The sequence below is a fragment of the Pelodiscus sinensis genome, chromosome 1 (assembly GCF_052426305.1).
Source record: "Pelodiscus sinensis isolate ZL-2025 chromosome 1, ASM5242630v1, whole genome shotgun sequence".
Taxonomy (NCBI): Eukaryota; Metazoa; Chordata; order Testudines; family Trionychidae; genus Pelodiscus; species Pelodiscus sinensis.
In genome coordinates, this window is record NC_143052.1 from 346,842,020 (window position 1) to 346,858,815 (window position 16,796).

Genomic DNA, 16,796 nt, shown 5'->3' on the forward strand with positions numbered 1-16,796 from the left:
AGAGACTAAGGACATCATCCCCGCCATCCTGGCTAACAGCCACTGATGGACCTAATCTCCAGGATTTTATCTAGCTCTTTTTTAAACCCTGTTACAGTCTTGGTCTTCACCATCCTCAGACAAAATGTTCCACAGCTTGCCTGTGGGTTGTGTGAAGAAATCCTTCCTTTTGTTTGTTTTAAACCTGCTGCCTATTATTTTCATTTGGTGACCTCTACTTCTTGTGTTCTGAGCAGTACAGTACACGTCCGTATTTACTTTCTCTACACCTCTATCTTATCTCCCCTTAGTCATCTCTTCATCAGGATGAAATATCCCAGTCTTATTAGTCTCACTTCATATGGAAGCTGTTTCATACCCCTAATCATTTTTGTTGCCCTTTTCTGAACCATTTCCCATTCCAGCGGACCTTTTGGAGAGAGCGTGATCACATTTGCCTTCAATATTCAAGGTGTGGGTGTACCATCGATTTATCTAGAGGCAATAGGATATTTTCTCTCTTATTATCTAGCTCTTTCTTAAGGATTCCCAACATTCTGTTCACTTTTTTGACTGCTGCTGCAAATTGAGCAGATGTTTTGAGAGAACTATCCACAATGACTGCAAATTCTCTTTCTTGAGAGGCAATTTAGACCCCAGCAGTTTGTATTCATAGTCCAGATAACGCTTTCTAACATGCATCATTTTGCACTTTGCAACACTGAATTTTTTATCTGCCATTTTGTTGCTCAGCCACCCAGTTTTGTGAGGCCCCTTGTAACTCTTTGCAGTCTGCTTTGGACTGAACTAGCTTGAGAAATGTAGACTTGTCTGCATATTTTATCACTTCACTGTTTACCTCTTTTTTCCAGATCCTGTCTGAATAGGTTGAATAGGACTGGTCCTATTACATATCACTGCAGGACACCACTAGTTACCTCTCTCCATTTTGAAAACTGACCATTTATTTTTACCCTTTGTTTTGTACCTTTTAACAAATTACCACCTCATGAGAGGACCTTCCCTCTTGTCCTCTGTCAGCTTACTTGGTTTAAGAGCCTTTGGTGGAGGATCTTGTCAAAAGCTTTCTGAAAATCTAAGCACACTATAGCCACTGGATCCCCCTTATCTACATGTGTATTGACTCTCTCAAGGAATGCTAGTAGATTGGTGAGGCGTGATTTCCCTTTACAAAAACCGTGCTGACTCTTCCCCAACAAACTGGGTCCGTCTGTGTGTCTGACAGTTCTGTTCTTTACCCTCTCCATCACGGCCGGCCCACAACATTTTGGCACCTGAGGCGGGGAGCTCAAATGATGCCCCCATGGCCCCTCGCTTGTGCCAAAACTTTGAAAGGTCTCAATTCTGCCTTCTTCCTGTTCTACTCCTCTCATGGTACTGCTCTGCTACCTACATATGCACCAGCATCAGACACAATTTTCTCCACTCTGGTTCCTAGTGGCACCCCCCCACAGTCTGGCACCTGAGGTGGCTGCCTCAGAGACAAAGCCAGTCCTGCTCTCCATGTTAAACAAATAGGGAAGGCAGTAGGAAAACCATGAGTACATACTGCTGGGATTCAAACTCCCCACTGTAGACACTGCAACTCCCAGGATCTGGGCTGCCATCTTTTTATGCCTCAGTCTCCCATTTATAAAATGGGGATAATTGTCTCTTTCTTAAGCCAACCTCTCTCTTGCCTATTTAGACTGTAGGTGCAGCCAGGCAGGGACAGCCTCTCGCTATGTGTTTGCACAGTGCCTTGCACAAGGGAGCTCGGACTCCGTTCGGGACTCTGGCAAATTCAAAGAAATAACCTTGGCAGGGGAATGCCTGGCTTGCTCTCTGTGCAGGGGAAAATGGTTTGGAAGGAAGAGGGAGTTGCTCTTACTAGTCTCCAGGCTGACAGGCTGCAAAACGAGTGGGAGCCCAAAGCAGTTAAGCAACGGGAGGCAATGCTGGGGGATTGCATGGAGACGCTACAGTCTTCTTTTGAAGACAGGAGCTTTCCACAAGCAGCAATGCTACAGGCCATCTGTCCAAAGGCTCCAGCCTCAGAAGGAACAATGGCACTGCAGAAGCACAGTCTGCAGGCGCATCATGGGTCATGCACTCACCAGGGTTATGGGTTATGCATCCATCAGCCACGGATGTTCAGTGCTGCCAGTGACCAGCTGATCGGGGCCACCTGTGGCGGCTTGGGGAGAGACTTGGGGGAGGGTGAAAAGCAGCAAGTGGGCAGGGGCCTTATGGAGGGGGTGGGAAGAGGTGGAGTGAGAGGGGGTTTTGGGGGAGGGAGCAGAGGGGCGGCAGAGCAGGGGTGAAGAACCCTGGGGACAAATAAAAGTCGGTGCCTACGCTCCACTGCAATCCTGGGCCACATGCCACTGGAAGTTAAATGCAGGCGGCCAATCCAGCTCAAGGAATGTGACCCTGCTGTTCAAGGTGCATCTTTTCTTCCCCGTCACTGGGACTCCCGGCCAATCACACAGCGAGCAAGCAGCATGCAAGCTCTGGTGGCATTCACTGAGGGTCTGATTCTGTCATCCATCACTGTAGGATCTGAATACCTTTCCCCCAAAATCAGTAGCAAGAGCAAAGGCCCTAGGGGCCTTACAGGAGTTTCTGGTGTGCTCCATGACTCAGTTTCCCCCTCTAAAGCAATGGCAAGGGAAACAGTGAAGCAAGCTAGCTAAGGTAAATGAGCAGCCTTATCCATATGCCCCATTCTTACCCATGGGGGGTTACAAGCCCACACTGGGATGGTGCTCTAGCTCTACTTGGGCTGAGGTAGTGAGGGCCAGCAGCTAGGATCCTAGACAGGACTCAGGAGAGCTGAGTTCTATTCCCAACTCCTCCTCTGCCTGGCCATGTGACCCTGGATAAATGGCTCTTCACCATCATGGTCTCTATACACTGCAGGCTTCTCCGGACAGGGACTCCCACTAGGGCTGCCGGTGTCTGGTTTTGAACCGGACAGTCTGGGTATTTGAGCTTTCTGTCTGGGAAACAAATTGAGAAAAGACCGGACGTAGAAATGTCGGGTATTTTCTAATTAAGTGTTATTATTATCAGGAGTATCAGTAGGTAGTTGTGTACTGTCTGGCTGGTAGACACTCTCCCACTGCGTGAACTTGTCTACCAGCCAGGCTGTACGCAGCTACGCAGTAGAGAGGAGGGGGCCGGGGCCGGGGCGGGATGGAATCCCCGGGGCCAGACTTGCCCATGCGCCCCGCCGGGACCGTGTGTGGGATGGGCAGCACCCTGGGATCTGCATGGATCCAGGTCAGCCCTGCTCCCTGCCGGCCAGCCCTGCTCCCATTGACTCCCTCCTGGCCAGCCCTGCTTCCCGCCGGCTGCCACCACCCCAATCTCCCCCGGCCAGCCCCGCTCCCCCCCCAACCTCCTCCTGGCCAACCCCGCTCCCCTCCCGGCCGGTCCCCCCTCCCGTTCTGAGATCACGTGTGTCCGGTATTTTTCTGAAACCCATCTGGTAACCCTAACTCTCACCCTGCGCGTGCACCCAGCCTAGCACAATGGGGCCCTGATCACGGCTCAGACCTCTGTCAGGAGGGTTTTGTCTGGCAGTGCTGGGATGTTCCTTGGCAGGATCAGACTGCAATTACTTGTCTCAGAAGAGCCTTTCCTGGCCTGCTTCCCCTTCGAATCCCAGGTAAACCCTGTGTGACGGCGCGTTGGGGGTCCCCTGTCTCCTGCATCCCGAAATGGCACAAACGGACTCCACCAGCCAGTAGAATTGAGGGTGGTTTATTGCTCCTCCAGGATACAGCATAGCACAGATGTAATCTGGTTACAGGAACTGGGGCTAAGAGGCCTCAGTGCCCCCCTTGAGATAGGGGAGTCCCAGCCCCCCTCCCCAGCTCCTTCTCCCCTGCTTTCCAGACAGGAACTAACTCTACCTCTCCCAGCCCTGCCCCCAGCCAGGGCAGCATTCCACCTCCCTTTGTTTCTCCCCATGGGGGGTAGCTGGTTCAACCGGTATGGTACCTTTGCATAATAAGGTTTTCCCTGATGGGTCTTGCTTCGGACAGCAGAGGTCACCACAGCCCAGCAAGTACCCCCACTACGTCACACCCTGGAATGTGCCCCTTTCACAGGCCTCAGTGTAAGTCGGGATGGGGGGCTGATAGTTTGAGTCATGCCTGCACAGGCTGGCTGCTGATCTGACTCGAAAAGGCTGGTCTGGCTCTCCTCTTCCCAGAGACCCTGAGCCACCTGCGCTCCACACAACCCCATCTCCCTCCTGCTGGGAAACGGGCAGAGCAGGTGCATTGTGCATGTCCCTGGGTCACTGCTGCACAAGGTTCCTTCTGCGCTGCAGACGCTGCCACGGTAAGTCCTGGCCCCCGCAGTAGGAGCTGTTGAAATGCCGATCAGGCTGTCTGCAGCTGGCAGGGCCAGCCTGCTCTGCTCTCTCGCTAAGTGGGAGCAGGCAGAGAGATAAGCGGGACAGCTGGAGTCAGGGAAGGGAGGAAGGAAACAGCCTCTTTGGAGTCTGGCAGACGGGTGTGAACTGGAGAACTGCTTTGTATCATGAGAGCGCTGGCCTGGGCTGGGAATTGGGAGTCAAGGCTCAGCTGAACAGGGCTCGGCCGTGAGAGGAGAGGGCGAACGTTCGCTGCCAGCCTGGCCCCAATGAAAGCTGAACCTGCAGGGCTGCCCAGGAGAGCTGCAGCTCCCCGCAGAATCCGGCTTCCCCCCCAGGTTTGCCAAGACGGACGGAGCGAGGCCGCAGCCGGGCCGATGAGCACATAGAGCGCTCTGCTAGAATGGCCCAAACGGAGAGCCCTGCGGGGGGCCCAGCTGGCGCACAGAACACACCGGTGGGCGAGCCCTAGCCGTGGCGGGCCAAGGGGCAGTAAGTCGAGAGAGAATTGCAGCCGCAAATTAAGGGCCAGCTTAGGAGTCTTTCCCCTGACTTCAGTGGGTGTTGCATCCCTGCCACGTGAACAAGCCATGAGATCACCTTCCCTGCCCGGGGCATAGGGACGAGAGACAACTCTAAATGCTAGCGGACCAGTCCGTACGGGCAGACCTAGCAGCCTTTGCTGGAAGCAGGGCTTCCCCAAACGTCACCCCACCCCAACCCCCTTCTGACAACAAAAATTACTGCACAACCCCAGGAGGGGGGCTCAGTCTGAGCCCACACAAGCCCTGTTGCCCCGGGCAGGGGGCCAAAGCCTGAATCCCATCACCCCAGGCAGGGGGTCAAAGGCAGAGTGCCGGGGGGCCTGGAACCTGAGCCCCCACCGCCTAGGGCTGTAACGGAAGCCAGCGAACAGGGGGATGTGGCTTGGGGTTTGGCTTCACCCTAGGCAGAGACGGGGTGGAGGGTGGACTCTGGCTTGATGTCAGCCCTGGGGGCCCAATTAAAATGGGGTCATGACCCGCAGTTTGGGAAGCGCTGCTCTAAAGGCAAGTCACCTCCACTGCGTCGGGGAGCACTGGCGATCCAGCTGACATGCAGTGGGGGTGCTGCAGCTCATTCTCACCCATGGCAGGGGGCGGGGGAGACGAGTGGGTGAGGACAGGAATCCCCAGGCGATGGACAGTGGAGAGTTAACATCACTGTTACGCGCACCACCGTGTCCCCTAGATGAAGAGCCCATTGTGCTCGGCGCTGTACATATCCAGCACGAGGCAGTCTCCATACAGACCAGCAGCACCCTCATTCTACAGACGGGAAACAGCCCCAGAGCAATGACGGGCCTGGCTCTGAGCCAGGAACTCAATCCAGCCCAGCTCGCCCGTGGGAAGGGGACCTTGAACCGTTCCCATTCCCTGAGGCAGCTCTGAATTGACATGTGACGGGAGGAGAAGCAGCCACATCTGCTCTGATGCAGACACACCTAGTACTCACTCAGTCCCATTCTACAGCTGGGGAAACTGAGCCCAGGTCCCAAAGCGGGATCAGGAGCAGAACTGAGATTTCTCGACTCCCCGTATGGCACCCGAGCCACAAGCCCATGCTGCCTTTGCTCTCCTGTTCCTGCGTTCGCTGAGAAAATACCAACGTCATGGCTCAGAAGTTCACAAAGCGGTTAAAAGCAGGCACCGAGCTCTGCCCACGTAGCCCCCCTAAAACACTTGCTCCTGTCTGCAGCAGTGTCTGCATTTGGAGCATTGTGCAGCAAAGCGCCTATTAAATCACTCTGTTATCTCTGAGCCCAGCAGCATCCTTGTCTCCAAGGCTTACAGCTGGCCTGCAGGACAGGCCCAGCTCCTGGCCGTTGTAAAGTCAACACCAGGGCCACACCAGTTCCAGCAACTCTGCACCAACCATATATCACACTGAATGTACCCGCGTTAAGCATGGACTTTCTCTATGAAGGCAGTGGGGGAAAAAAAATCAAACCGTCTTGCCTATGAGCTGACTATGGAACTGCCACCCCTGCTCTGTGCCTACCAATCCAACCACCGTACTCTTTCTTCTCTCCTCCACCTCTCTGCAGTTTGAACCCAGGTTCTGTTGATTGTTTATTTGTGTGATGGTAGCCCCACAAGGCACCAGCTGGGATCAGAGCCCCATCGTGCTAAGCGCGGGGCCTACGCATCGTAAGATAGCGTCATCTCTTCCAGAGGAACTTGCTAAACAGACAAGATGATGTCCAGGGAAACTGAGGCAGAGAAAGAGGAAATCATTTGATGTGTGGTAGATCAGAACTGGGGCTAGCCCCTGGCTCTCCAGACTCCTATCCCAGTGCCTTGTCCTTTAGATTCTGCTGTTTCGTAGATGACCCTTCTGCTGGAACCTGATGCCTGGACTGCATCCCCACTTTGCCCTGAGGCTGGAAAGCTCTGGGGGTGGGGAGGGTGCTGTGCATCACTTAACAGCAACTCTTCTAAGGAGCCGCTGCATTAACTGACATCTTTTTCCAGCTGTTTGCTGAGTAAGCTGCACCAGCTAAGCCTTTCTTGGCATGGGTAGAGTGGGTGCTGGTAGGTATCAGAGAGTCTGAATGGGTGTAAGTAGGAGCTTTGACTTGCAGATGTCTCCAGATCACAAAGGGATAAGTCGATAAGCGTATCTCTTGCACACCTCTACTGGCAGAGACACAGAAGAGGCACAGCTACACTGCAGGGCAAAAGTCGAATTAAGCTACACAACTTCAGCTACGTCCATTGCATAGCTGAAGTCGAAATAGCTTAATTCGGTTTTTGGCTCTGCCTGCACTGCAGGAAATCGAAGGAAGAACACTCTTCCTTCGACTTCCCTTACTCCTCGTGAAATGAGGATTACAGAAGTCAGAGTAAAAAGTCCTCCAGCTCGAAATTATTTCAAAACAATGGTTTTCTGTATAGACACGCACTTTGTTATTTTGAAATAAGGTCAGTTATTCCGAAATAACGTTGCTGTGTAGACATGCCCTGAGTCTGCTACTGTGGCTCCTTTAACACAAGCAATCAAGGCACTTTGAATGCTTGAGGCCCTGGGTTCAAGTCCTGCTGTTAGCCCAAGTGGGGTTGATTACACTGGTAACAGCTACTATCTATTTGAGAGTGTTTGTCTGTTCAAGAACCCCTCCTAAATGATAAGAGCTATGACAACCGAATTCACAGAATCACAGAATCCTAGGGCTGAAAGAGACCTCAGGAGGTCGAGTCCAGCCCTCTGCCCTAAGCAGGACCAACCCCAACTAAATCATCTCAGCCAGGGCTTTGTCAAGCCGAGACTTAAACACCTGTAGGGATGGTGATTCCACCACTGCCCTAGGGAACCCATTCCAGTGCTTCACCACCTTCCTAGGGAAATAATTTTTCCTAATATCCAACCTGGACCTCTCCCACTGTAACTTGAGACCATTGCTCCTTGTTCTGCCGTCCATCACTACTGAGAACAGCCTCTCTCCATCCTCTTTGGAACCTCCCTTCAGGAAGTTGAAGGCCGCTATCAAATCCCCCCTCACTCTTCTCTTCTGCAGACTAAATAAGGCCAAATCCCTCGGCCTCTCCTCGTAGGTCATATGCCCCAGCCCCCTAATCATTTTGTTTGCCCTCCGCTGGACCCTCTCCAATGCATCCACATCCTCTCTATAGTGGGACGGGGAGGGGAGCAGCAGAACTGGATGCAATACTCCAGATGTAGCCTCACCAGTGCCGAATAAAGGGGAATAATCACTTCTCTAGATCTGCTGGAAATGCTCCTCCTAATGTACCCCAATATGCCATTAGCCTTCTTGGCTACAAGGGCACACTGTTGACTCATAGACATCTTTTCATCCACTGTAATCCTGTCTACATTCCTATTGGCCACTCCACCTGGCTAGGTGTAGTTAACCCCTTAATCCCTAGGCTGCTGGCTAACCCTCATAATCATGACAAATCCCCAGGTCCTTTTCTGCTGAACTGCTATTTAGCCACTCGGTCCCTAGCCTGTAACAATACTTGGGATTCTTCTGTCCCAAGTGCAGGACTCTGCACTTCTCCTTTTTGAACCTCATCAGATTTCTTTTGGCCCAATCTTCCAATTTGTCTGGGTCACTCTAGACCCTATCCCTACCCTCCAACATAACTACCTCTCCCCCTAGCTTAGTGTCATCCGCAAACTTACTGAGGGTGCAATCCATCCCTCATCCAGGCAGCGGCGGATTTAGGGCAGGGCGAGCAGGGTGGCTGCCTCGGGCCCCGCGCTTCCCAAGGCCCCGTGCATGCACCGAGTCAAAGGGGGGGCTCCGCGAAATTTCGCTGCCCCGTGGCACTGCCCTGGGCCCCGCGGCACTGTCATCCACCCCTGCATCCAGGTCATTAATGAAGATGTTGAATAAAACCGGCCCTAGAACCAATCCTTGGGGCACTCCGCTAGAAACTGACCGCCAACCTGACATTGAGATCACTACTCGTTGGGCCCAACAATCTAGCCAGCTTTCTATCCATCTTACAGTCCATTTATCCAATCCATAGTTCCTTAACTTGCTGGCAAGAATATTGTGGCAGACCATATCAAAAGCTTAGCTAAAGTCAAGATATATCACATCCACTGACTTCCCATGTCAACAGAGTCAGTTACCTCATCATAGAAGCTAATCAGATTGGTCAGGCATGACTTGCCCTTGGTGAATCCATGTTGACTATTCCTGATCACTTTTCCCTCTTCCAAGTGCTTCAAAATGGATTTCTTGAGGATCCCCTCCATGATTTTTCTGGGGACGGAGGAAAGGCTGACTGGCCTGTAGTTCCCTGGATTGTCCTTCTTCCCTTTTTTGAAGATGGGCACTACATTTGCCTTTTTCCAATCATCCGGGATCTCTCCCGATCTCCACGAGTTTTCAAAGATAATGGCCAAAGTCTCTGCAATGACATTTGCAAACTCCCTCAGTACCCTCGGATGCATTAAATCCAGACCCACGGATTTGTGTATGTCTGGCTTTTCTAAGTAGTTCTTAACCTGTTCTTTCTCCACCGAGGGCTGCCCATCTCCTTCCCATACTGCGTTGCCTTCAGTATTCAGTATACTGCTTCCTTTTATCCGAACCTAAAGCCAGGTCAGGGTTTGGTTGTGCCAGGACAATGGGACGTGCCTGGAATGGGATTGCTTCTCAGAAAACCAGACAAAAAAGAGACAGAATCACCAGGCAGGTGAAAGGGGGTGGCTGGAGGCATGCTCCCCCTCTGGGACTGTCCCAGCCCCTGAACTCCCCCCCCCCTCCTCCGGTGTCCTTTTGGGAGGGTGGATGGGTTTGAAGCTCCCCCCCCCCTCAATTTATATGGGGGCATTGCTGGCTGTTCCCCCTTCATCAGGGAGCAAGGGGAAAGTGCCACATTCCTTGCTCTGGCTGAGGAGCACAGGAGGCAGATGAGCCTGGCCTGGCCCCAGCCGAGGGACATACACCCCTCCCTTGGCTGTGCCCACTGGAGCTGCAGCAGCCATGGAGAGGCGCTTCTCACCTGGCCCCCGCAGCAGCGAGAGAGGCCTGTGGTAGTCTCTCACCAGGGCAGGCTGCACATCCCCAGCCCCACCCCAGAGCCATGACTCAAAGGAAGCCTGGACATTTTCATGTAATTTTCCAAAAAAACAAAAATGAATTGAGTGAAGGACTCACGCAACGCCGTAAATCTTCTAGTAATTAACAACCCAACAATAAAGGGACCAGTTCTCCACTGGTGTAAGCCCTCTCACATCAAAGCACCACCCGTCTGTGAGCCAGACAGCCCCACAGGGAGCCGACACCAGGTGAAGTATACAGTTGACCTCCTTCTCCGACACTTGATGTGGCACCTTCCACCCACTGGGAATTAACTTGAAAGCTGTTTATCTGGAGGCCTTGCCAAAGTGCCTCTGTGCTGGGTTGATCTCCAGCAGAGCCCAGCTGAGCCAGGCGCGAAGAGAGCAATCTCTCCCAGAGCACTGCTCAAGCAATGCCTTTGATGCCCTGCCCCAGCCGAGATAAACAAGGATGCCTCCGGCTTTGTCATCTTCCCTGGCTGTTACATGCCTGCTGGAAGTGCTAGCAGAGCCACTGTAGGACTAAGCAAAGAGGGTGCCGTGCCACTTGGCGGAGAGATGCACAAACGTGCTGACAGCGGCAGGCAATTAAACACGGCAGGCAATTAAACACGGGTGGACTCTGTGGGGGATGGCGGGGAGAAGCAAAACAGCAAGGTTCCCAGCAGCCAGAATCTGGGGCTGAAAATACCAACATCAGTCAGGCGAAACTTAAAAAACAACGAATAATCCTGCAGCATCGTAGAGACTAACAAAACATGGAGATGGGATCATGAACTTTCATGGGCACAGCCCACTTCTTCAGAAATGAAGGTTGCTGCATCCTGGCTTAATCCTGAGTCCCCCAATGTCAGTATTTCAAGGGATTTACACACACACACACACACACACACATACATTCAGGCTCAGAATCAAACTTGTCCAGGGTCCCCATCCAGTCCCACTCTCACAACAAGTGCTAACAACCCAACCCTGGTGCAAAAACACAGCCTGGGGGAAGCATTTCTCTGTGGAGTGAAGAAAAAGGGATTTCCTGAGAGCTAGTCTAAGAGCCAGGAGGGTTCAAATGCACAACCTGCAGATTCACAAGACAGGCCTCTGCCACCTGAGCCGCAGGGGCATTTCCTTTAGCTAGTAGCAGCAGTAGGCTGTTCTCTCCTAGCAGATGGGCCACTCAAGGGAGAACTGCCACATGCGGTGATAGCATGCTGCACTAGCAAAGGGTAGCCACAGTGGCCTCGCGATTGTCCATTTAAGAGCCCACCGGCCGGCTGCATTGTCAGGATTGTGTAGCAGGCAGAGAAGCTAAGCTGCCTGGCTCTGAGAGGGTGTAACAGCAGCCCCAGGCACACCAGGAACTGTGGTCGCCCCTTACGCTACTCACCAAGCTCACAATGAAGTGCAAGGCCTGTGGCTCCAACACTCCCGACCTCTGAGGAACTACGGCACATTTCAATCTGCAGCAAGGGTTTTCAGCTGTGTCCATTAGAGGGCGACACGGTAGCACCAACACCTCGTGCAGGTGATCTGCTGGGATACCTTGTCCCCGAGAGGGCAGTGTTCAACGTCTCTGACTCAAACTTTTATCTGCTCCTAGGGAATAACCAGGTCCCCAGAGCAAGTCCTCACCCACTGGGAAATAATAAGGAGGCAGAAGAATTCTATGGTGGAGCCCAAAGGGTCGTAACGAGGTGCACGTGAGCAAAAGAAAATTAGTTACAGAGCATCTTTGTTAGACAAGAAACTCCTTGAATAGGACTGTGTCATTTTAGGTGCATGTGCAGCGCCTAGCACAACTGGGCCCTGAATGTAGGTGGTGCCTCTGGAAACCACCATGATCTCAGCATCACTGAATACCAGAGAGCAGACTGGGGAGTTTCATTTTTAAGGTCTCTTCCAGTCAGACTCACACCCAGTAAACTTCCTGGAGCTCCATTTATCTGCCTCACAAGGATGAGGAGACCGAGATGTGGCTCTCTGGACTGGAACCCGTGGCGTAAGCGAGTCTGCAGGGACGATTTTGATTTAGCTACATTGGTGCCAAGCTAAACTAACCCTGGGAAAGCTGATTAAGAATGCCCGGGGCCCTTTAAGCTAATGGAGGCTGTGGGGGTAAAGTCTTTGCTATTGTTTTGGGGTCCAGTAGGCACTGGCCAAGGAGCCAGAAGACCTGGTTCTATTCCTAGCTCTGCTGTTGGGGGACTTGACGTTCAGCCATAAGTTTTAAGATAAGCACCATTGTCCTCATTTTACAGATGGGGAAACTGAGGCAGTGGTTTGGTACCCTCTCCTTAACATCAATGGATGAAAAGCACCAGATAAGAGCCAGGGCTTATTAACACACAGGGTCTGCTGATATTGCCCAGACACACAGAAGCAGAGCCAGAGCAGCGTACAATGCACAGATCCAGATATATTCTACCAGGGACGACAGGAGCTCATGCCGCGAACGCATCTGGGAGCAGCTCCATCCGGTAAGTGCCATTTCTAAGCCTCACCATGACAGCCGATCCTGTCCTGACGTGACCGGTGCTGGCGAGCACTGTAAGGATCAATGGATGCATCTGCCCAAGGCACACTCTTCATTCACAGGGGTTCACAGGGCCTGTCAATCAAAGCCTTCAAGAAGCCAATGCCAGTCCTTGCAGACACGTACTCCGTGACAGCATGAGCGTAATGCACAGAGAATGTCTCCAGCAGGAGACAGATGATCCGGCTCTCAGGGAGAATGGGACGGGAAGGGAGGCGCAATATGCTGAAAGCAGCAATGCCAGAAGCTTTCCTATAGAAAAGCCTTAAAAATGCCTCTTGTACAGGACTGCTATATGCCAGTGTCAAGTCTAAGTCAAGTCTCAAGTCACTACAGTTCAAGTCACAATTTGAGTTTCGAGTCCCTAAAGTCACTTTCAAGTCAAGTCCCTAGTTGAGTCTCTAGTCTTAATTTAAAAAATGTCAAGTCACTTTTGTACAAGCCATCAATATCGATAAATAACAATAATCACTATCTGTTTTCATTCATTAACATAAATCGTACTTGCCATAGTTGCTAACTACTAGTAGTCCAGCTGGGAGGCGGGGCTGCGATCGCCGCAGTGGGCGGTTTGTTACTAACAACAGTGGCATTTTCGGACAATTTTTTTACCAAGTCAATTTAACAAAATTAGCAAGTCTCAAGTCACAAACAATGAACCCGAGTCAAGTCTCAAGTCAAGTCAGCTAGGCGACTTAAGTCCAACTTGAGTTCGAGTCGTGGGACTCGAGTCAACAACTCTGCTATAGGCATGCAATAGGCATGCTATAGGCACAGGAGCACTTACCAAATATGGCTATGGCTAAATGGAAATAAACGTAGATTCTGAAACTCGCTGATTCTAGCTCCCCTCCACCTGCAAATCTGTAAAGCCCTGCCGTCACGTTATTGGATTTTTAATACGAACACACAGAACATTGTTGCGCCCGCTGTTGGGTGTTTGCCCCAAATTTTGTACAAAGTGGGCCAAGTGAGATGTCTCATGCTTAGCTGGCTCTGTTCGTGCTGCTCATATGCCTGTATGGTTTTTGTCTGTGAAGTTAGGAGTGTTAACTCTGAACTTGTATTTCAAGTATTTGCTTCTGAGGCCTTGTCTACACTGGCTTGTCTCGTTGCCAAAATCTGCCTTTTGGCAACACACTGCAGTGCAACTTTTATCAGGAAAAATACCAGTTTTGGTGACAAAAAATACCACCCCTTTTGTCTTTTTCCCTCCCTTTACTGTCCACAAAGAGCCAGTGTAGACTCTGCTGCTTGTTTTGTTGAAAAAACTGGTTTCTGCCAGTATCCCACAGTGCCTACTCTGATGGCTCTCCTCAGTGTTTTGTGATCTGTGCTGCCCTGCAGGCATGTGCCCCTCCCCTTTCAAAGCTCTAGGGAGTATCTGACAGCTGAGTGAGCTGCTCTGTTTATCTCTGCTCTCAGAAGTGCTGTGCACAGATGCCGCTCCCTCTGTTCCACCTCTTCCCATATCCTCATCACCTCTTCCCAGCAGGCCCAGCTTCCCATGCCCCAGAGCAGGCCAGATGCAGCCATGCACCTACTTGTCTGTGTAGATGGGACAACCTCCATCTTGGCCAACACACCTCGCATCGAACAAGTTGATAAACAGCTGATAAACTGGCTGCTAGCTGGGCACTGTACCTGATTTACCTCCTCAGCACACTGGCCAGTAGGCAACACCAGGAAGCCCGTCCATTGCTCCAAACCTTCTGGCCTGCTCATTTCAGGAGCTAGTTTGGAAAGGGCCTTGTAGGCCATAGCTCACCAATCACAGAAGGGCCTGCAGCCTCACCAGAGTGCAGAAAGCTTTGCTACTTCACTGTGGGTAACTCTGGTGACTGGACAGGCCAGGCACTTCCCAGTGGTCAGGCCGGCCGTACTGTATTTTAAGGGGAGCGGGTTCCCTCCATAGTACGACCACAGGCGTGATTGCTCTTATGGTCAGCAATGGAAGGTACCACTTTCTCCAGCTTAGTGCAGCCTTGGCAGCCTCCAATGATCAGTTCAGAAAAGTGAAGACACTGGTTCCGATGTGTCAAGGTGGCTTATTCCTGCCTGAGGGCTGCTTCATATAATCACAACACTACCAGGACATTAGTGACGTTATTTTGTAACCCCAGGATCTCCCCACACTTTGAAAATATTAAATAAGCCCCTGGGAGGAAATGCTGTCAGCCCAATATTACAGAGGGGAAACTGAGGCACAGAGAGACTAAGTGACTTTACTGGTGTCAGCAACAGAGCTAGGAATAGAAGCCAGGAACCGTTGGTCTTTTGCTCCAAATATCAGCCAACACTTCCTCTGCATCTAACGTATTAGAACGGCAAGAGGCGGTAAGTCAGGGAGGGTCAAATATTTCTCTCGTGTAAATCTTGGGCACCCCAGGGGAAATCACTGGAGTTTCCTCAGTGTCACAGAGAGCAGAATCTGTTCCTTCATAAGAACCAACATGCAGATTAAATTAACCCTGGTGTAAACTCACTGAAGCGAAGTCAATAGGTCACATCAGGGTTGAACTGGCCCCTAAATTTCCTTTCATCTCCATCCTGGCCTAGTGCTTCATTATCCACAAGAAGGCACATCCCCTGCCTCGCCCGCCGCCCAGGCTCAGATGTCTCCTTGGCCGCCAGCAGAGCAAATCAGGTTGGAATTCACCTGCCCTGCCCCCGGAATTCCAGATGCAGCTCATAAGCTCCCTGACCCCCAGATCTATCCGATTAGCTTATTGAATAAACTTCCTTCTCAATCACATTTGCAGCAGTGGTGCTGGAGAGCCGGCAGCATGACTCACCGGCCAGCTGGATGCACGGCGACCTTCGGAAAACAAGCTCCTGTCTAACGACCGGATAAATGACCCCAGCTCTCGGTTGTTTGGGCTGCCTCGATTTCTGGCCATTCGGAGCTCTTGCCGCCACGGTGGCAGGGGGACTGCTTGTGAAATGGTGGTGGTGACTTTGCCGCGGTGACACGGCCTGCGTGATGACACATGCCCACGAGTGAACACAGCTGCTGTCCACGGAGTCTATCCTGGTGCCCACCGAGCAGCATTCATGGCATCAGCCTCACTATGCAAAGTGCGCCAGGTCCCAATCAGCTGCCGCCTGGGGGTTGCCAGTCCTGTCCCCAGTGCCAGGGGCTGAGCGCTGCTGCCAGCAATAACCCAGCAGCATGTGTTATCGGCATAGGTCCGTTTGCTCCTTTCACAAGCTGACGCAGGACCAAGCCTTCCACTGAAGACAGATAAGGGGCCACACCTAAAACGCCTGCAGTAGCATCTCCAAACACTGTTCCCCATGGCTACATGTGGCCACCCAAAGCATCCTGAACAGTAGCCTCCAAAGCATAGACAATGGCGGAGGGAAGGGAGAAGGGGGCTTCCCCCCCAAAAAAAACCCCTGTGTATGTTGATAGTGGGGAGGCACAATTTAAAGCTTCTACCCTGGCAAAACAGCTTGAATCACAGCCCCCCTTACCCTGAGTCTGCCCTCCTTGCAGCGCCCAGCAGCTGCACCTGAACGATCATTACCAGTGGCAGCAAGATCACAGAACACTAGCACTGGAAGGGACCTCGAGAGATCGAGTCCAGTCCCCTGCCCTCACGGCAGGACCACGCACCGTCTAGACCATCCCTGGCAAGTGTCTGTCCAACCTGCTCTTAAATCTCTCCAGGGATGGAGATTCCACAACCTCCCTAGGCAACTTATTCCAGTGTTTAACCCCCCTGACAGGAAGTTTTTCCTAATGTCCAACCTAAACCTCCCTTGCTGCTTCTTGTCCTAGCATCAGAGGCCAAGGAGAACAATTCCTTTCCCTCCTTCTTAGATGCGCTGCCTCGGAGTTTGCACTGGGGCCACAAGCAGAGACCGGTGCCCTGTACCATGCAGTTTCCTCGGGGGCTCTGGGCAGCGTCTCTGCAGACATGTGGGACTGGTGTGTATGGTGCTTGAGGCAGGTCCTGTCAGTGGAGGCAGCTACAGCGTTCAGTCACTGGGGCGCTCCTCGGGCAGTGCCTGCCTGGCCAAGGCATAAGGATTCTGGGACCCCCACCCACCGTCCCCGGCAAGAACTCTTGCTGAAGGACCAAGGGAGGCAGGGAGAGAGAGACGGGCCGGCACTGGCACGTGTATCTGTGAATGTGTGTTTCTTTATCTCTGCCTGTGTTTCTTTATCAATTATGTGTTTTAGGAAACACTGTCGAAGCAGCGACCAGCTAGAGTTGGTGGCCGCAGTATCAGGCCTCTAAAACATTTGTTATGAGACCCTCTGGCCTAGAGGTTCCTGGGAGGCGTTTGCCCGTCCAGCAGTTTCTGAGAAGGGCG

At 52.1% G+C, this 16,796-nt stretch overlaps 1 protein-coding gene and 1 long non-coding RNA gene across 8 annotated transcripts in view; one reads left to right on the top strand and one right to left on the bottom strand.

Annotated features, from left to right (window-relative positions):
* LOC102455075 (beta-arrestin-1) overlaps positions 1-16,796 on the bottom strand; it is a 150,653-nt gene that overhangs the window by 57,777 nt on the left and 76,080 nt on the right. For 5 of the 7 annotated variants that reach the window (XM_089775805.1, XM_089775806.1, XM_089775800.1 and 2 more), the window contains exon 3: positions 9,008-9,288. The exons of the other annotated variants lie outside the window; for them this stretch is intronic. In XM_089775805.1, the coding sequence (XP_089631931.1) occupies positions 9,008-9,133 (126 nt within the window). In that variant the 5' untranslated portion in view covers positions 9,134-9,288. The remainder of the gene's footprint in view (positions 1-9,007; positions 9,289-16,796) is intronic. 7 annotated transcript variants of the gene reach the window in all.
* LOC142826598 (uncharacterized) lies at positions 4,104-16,232 on the top strand. The gene is made up of 3 exons (XR_012900820.2): positions 4,104-4,332; positions 12,199-12,417; positions 15,236-16,232. It is a non-coding gene; the product is annotated as an uncharacterized LOC142826598 (long non-coding RNA).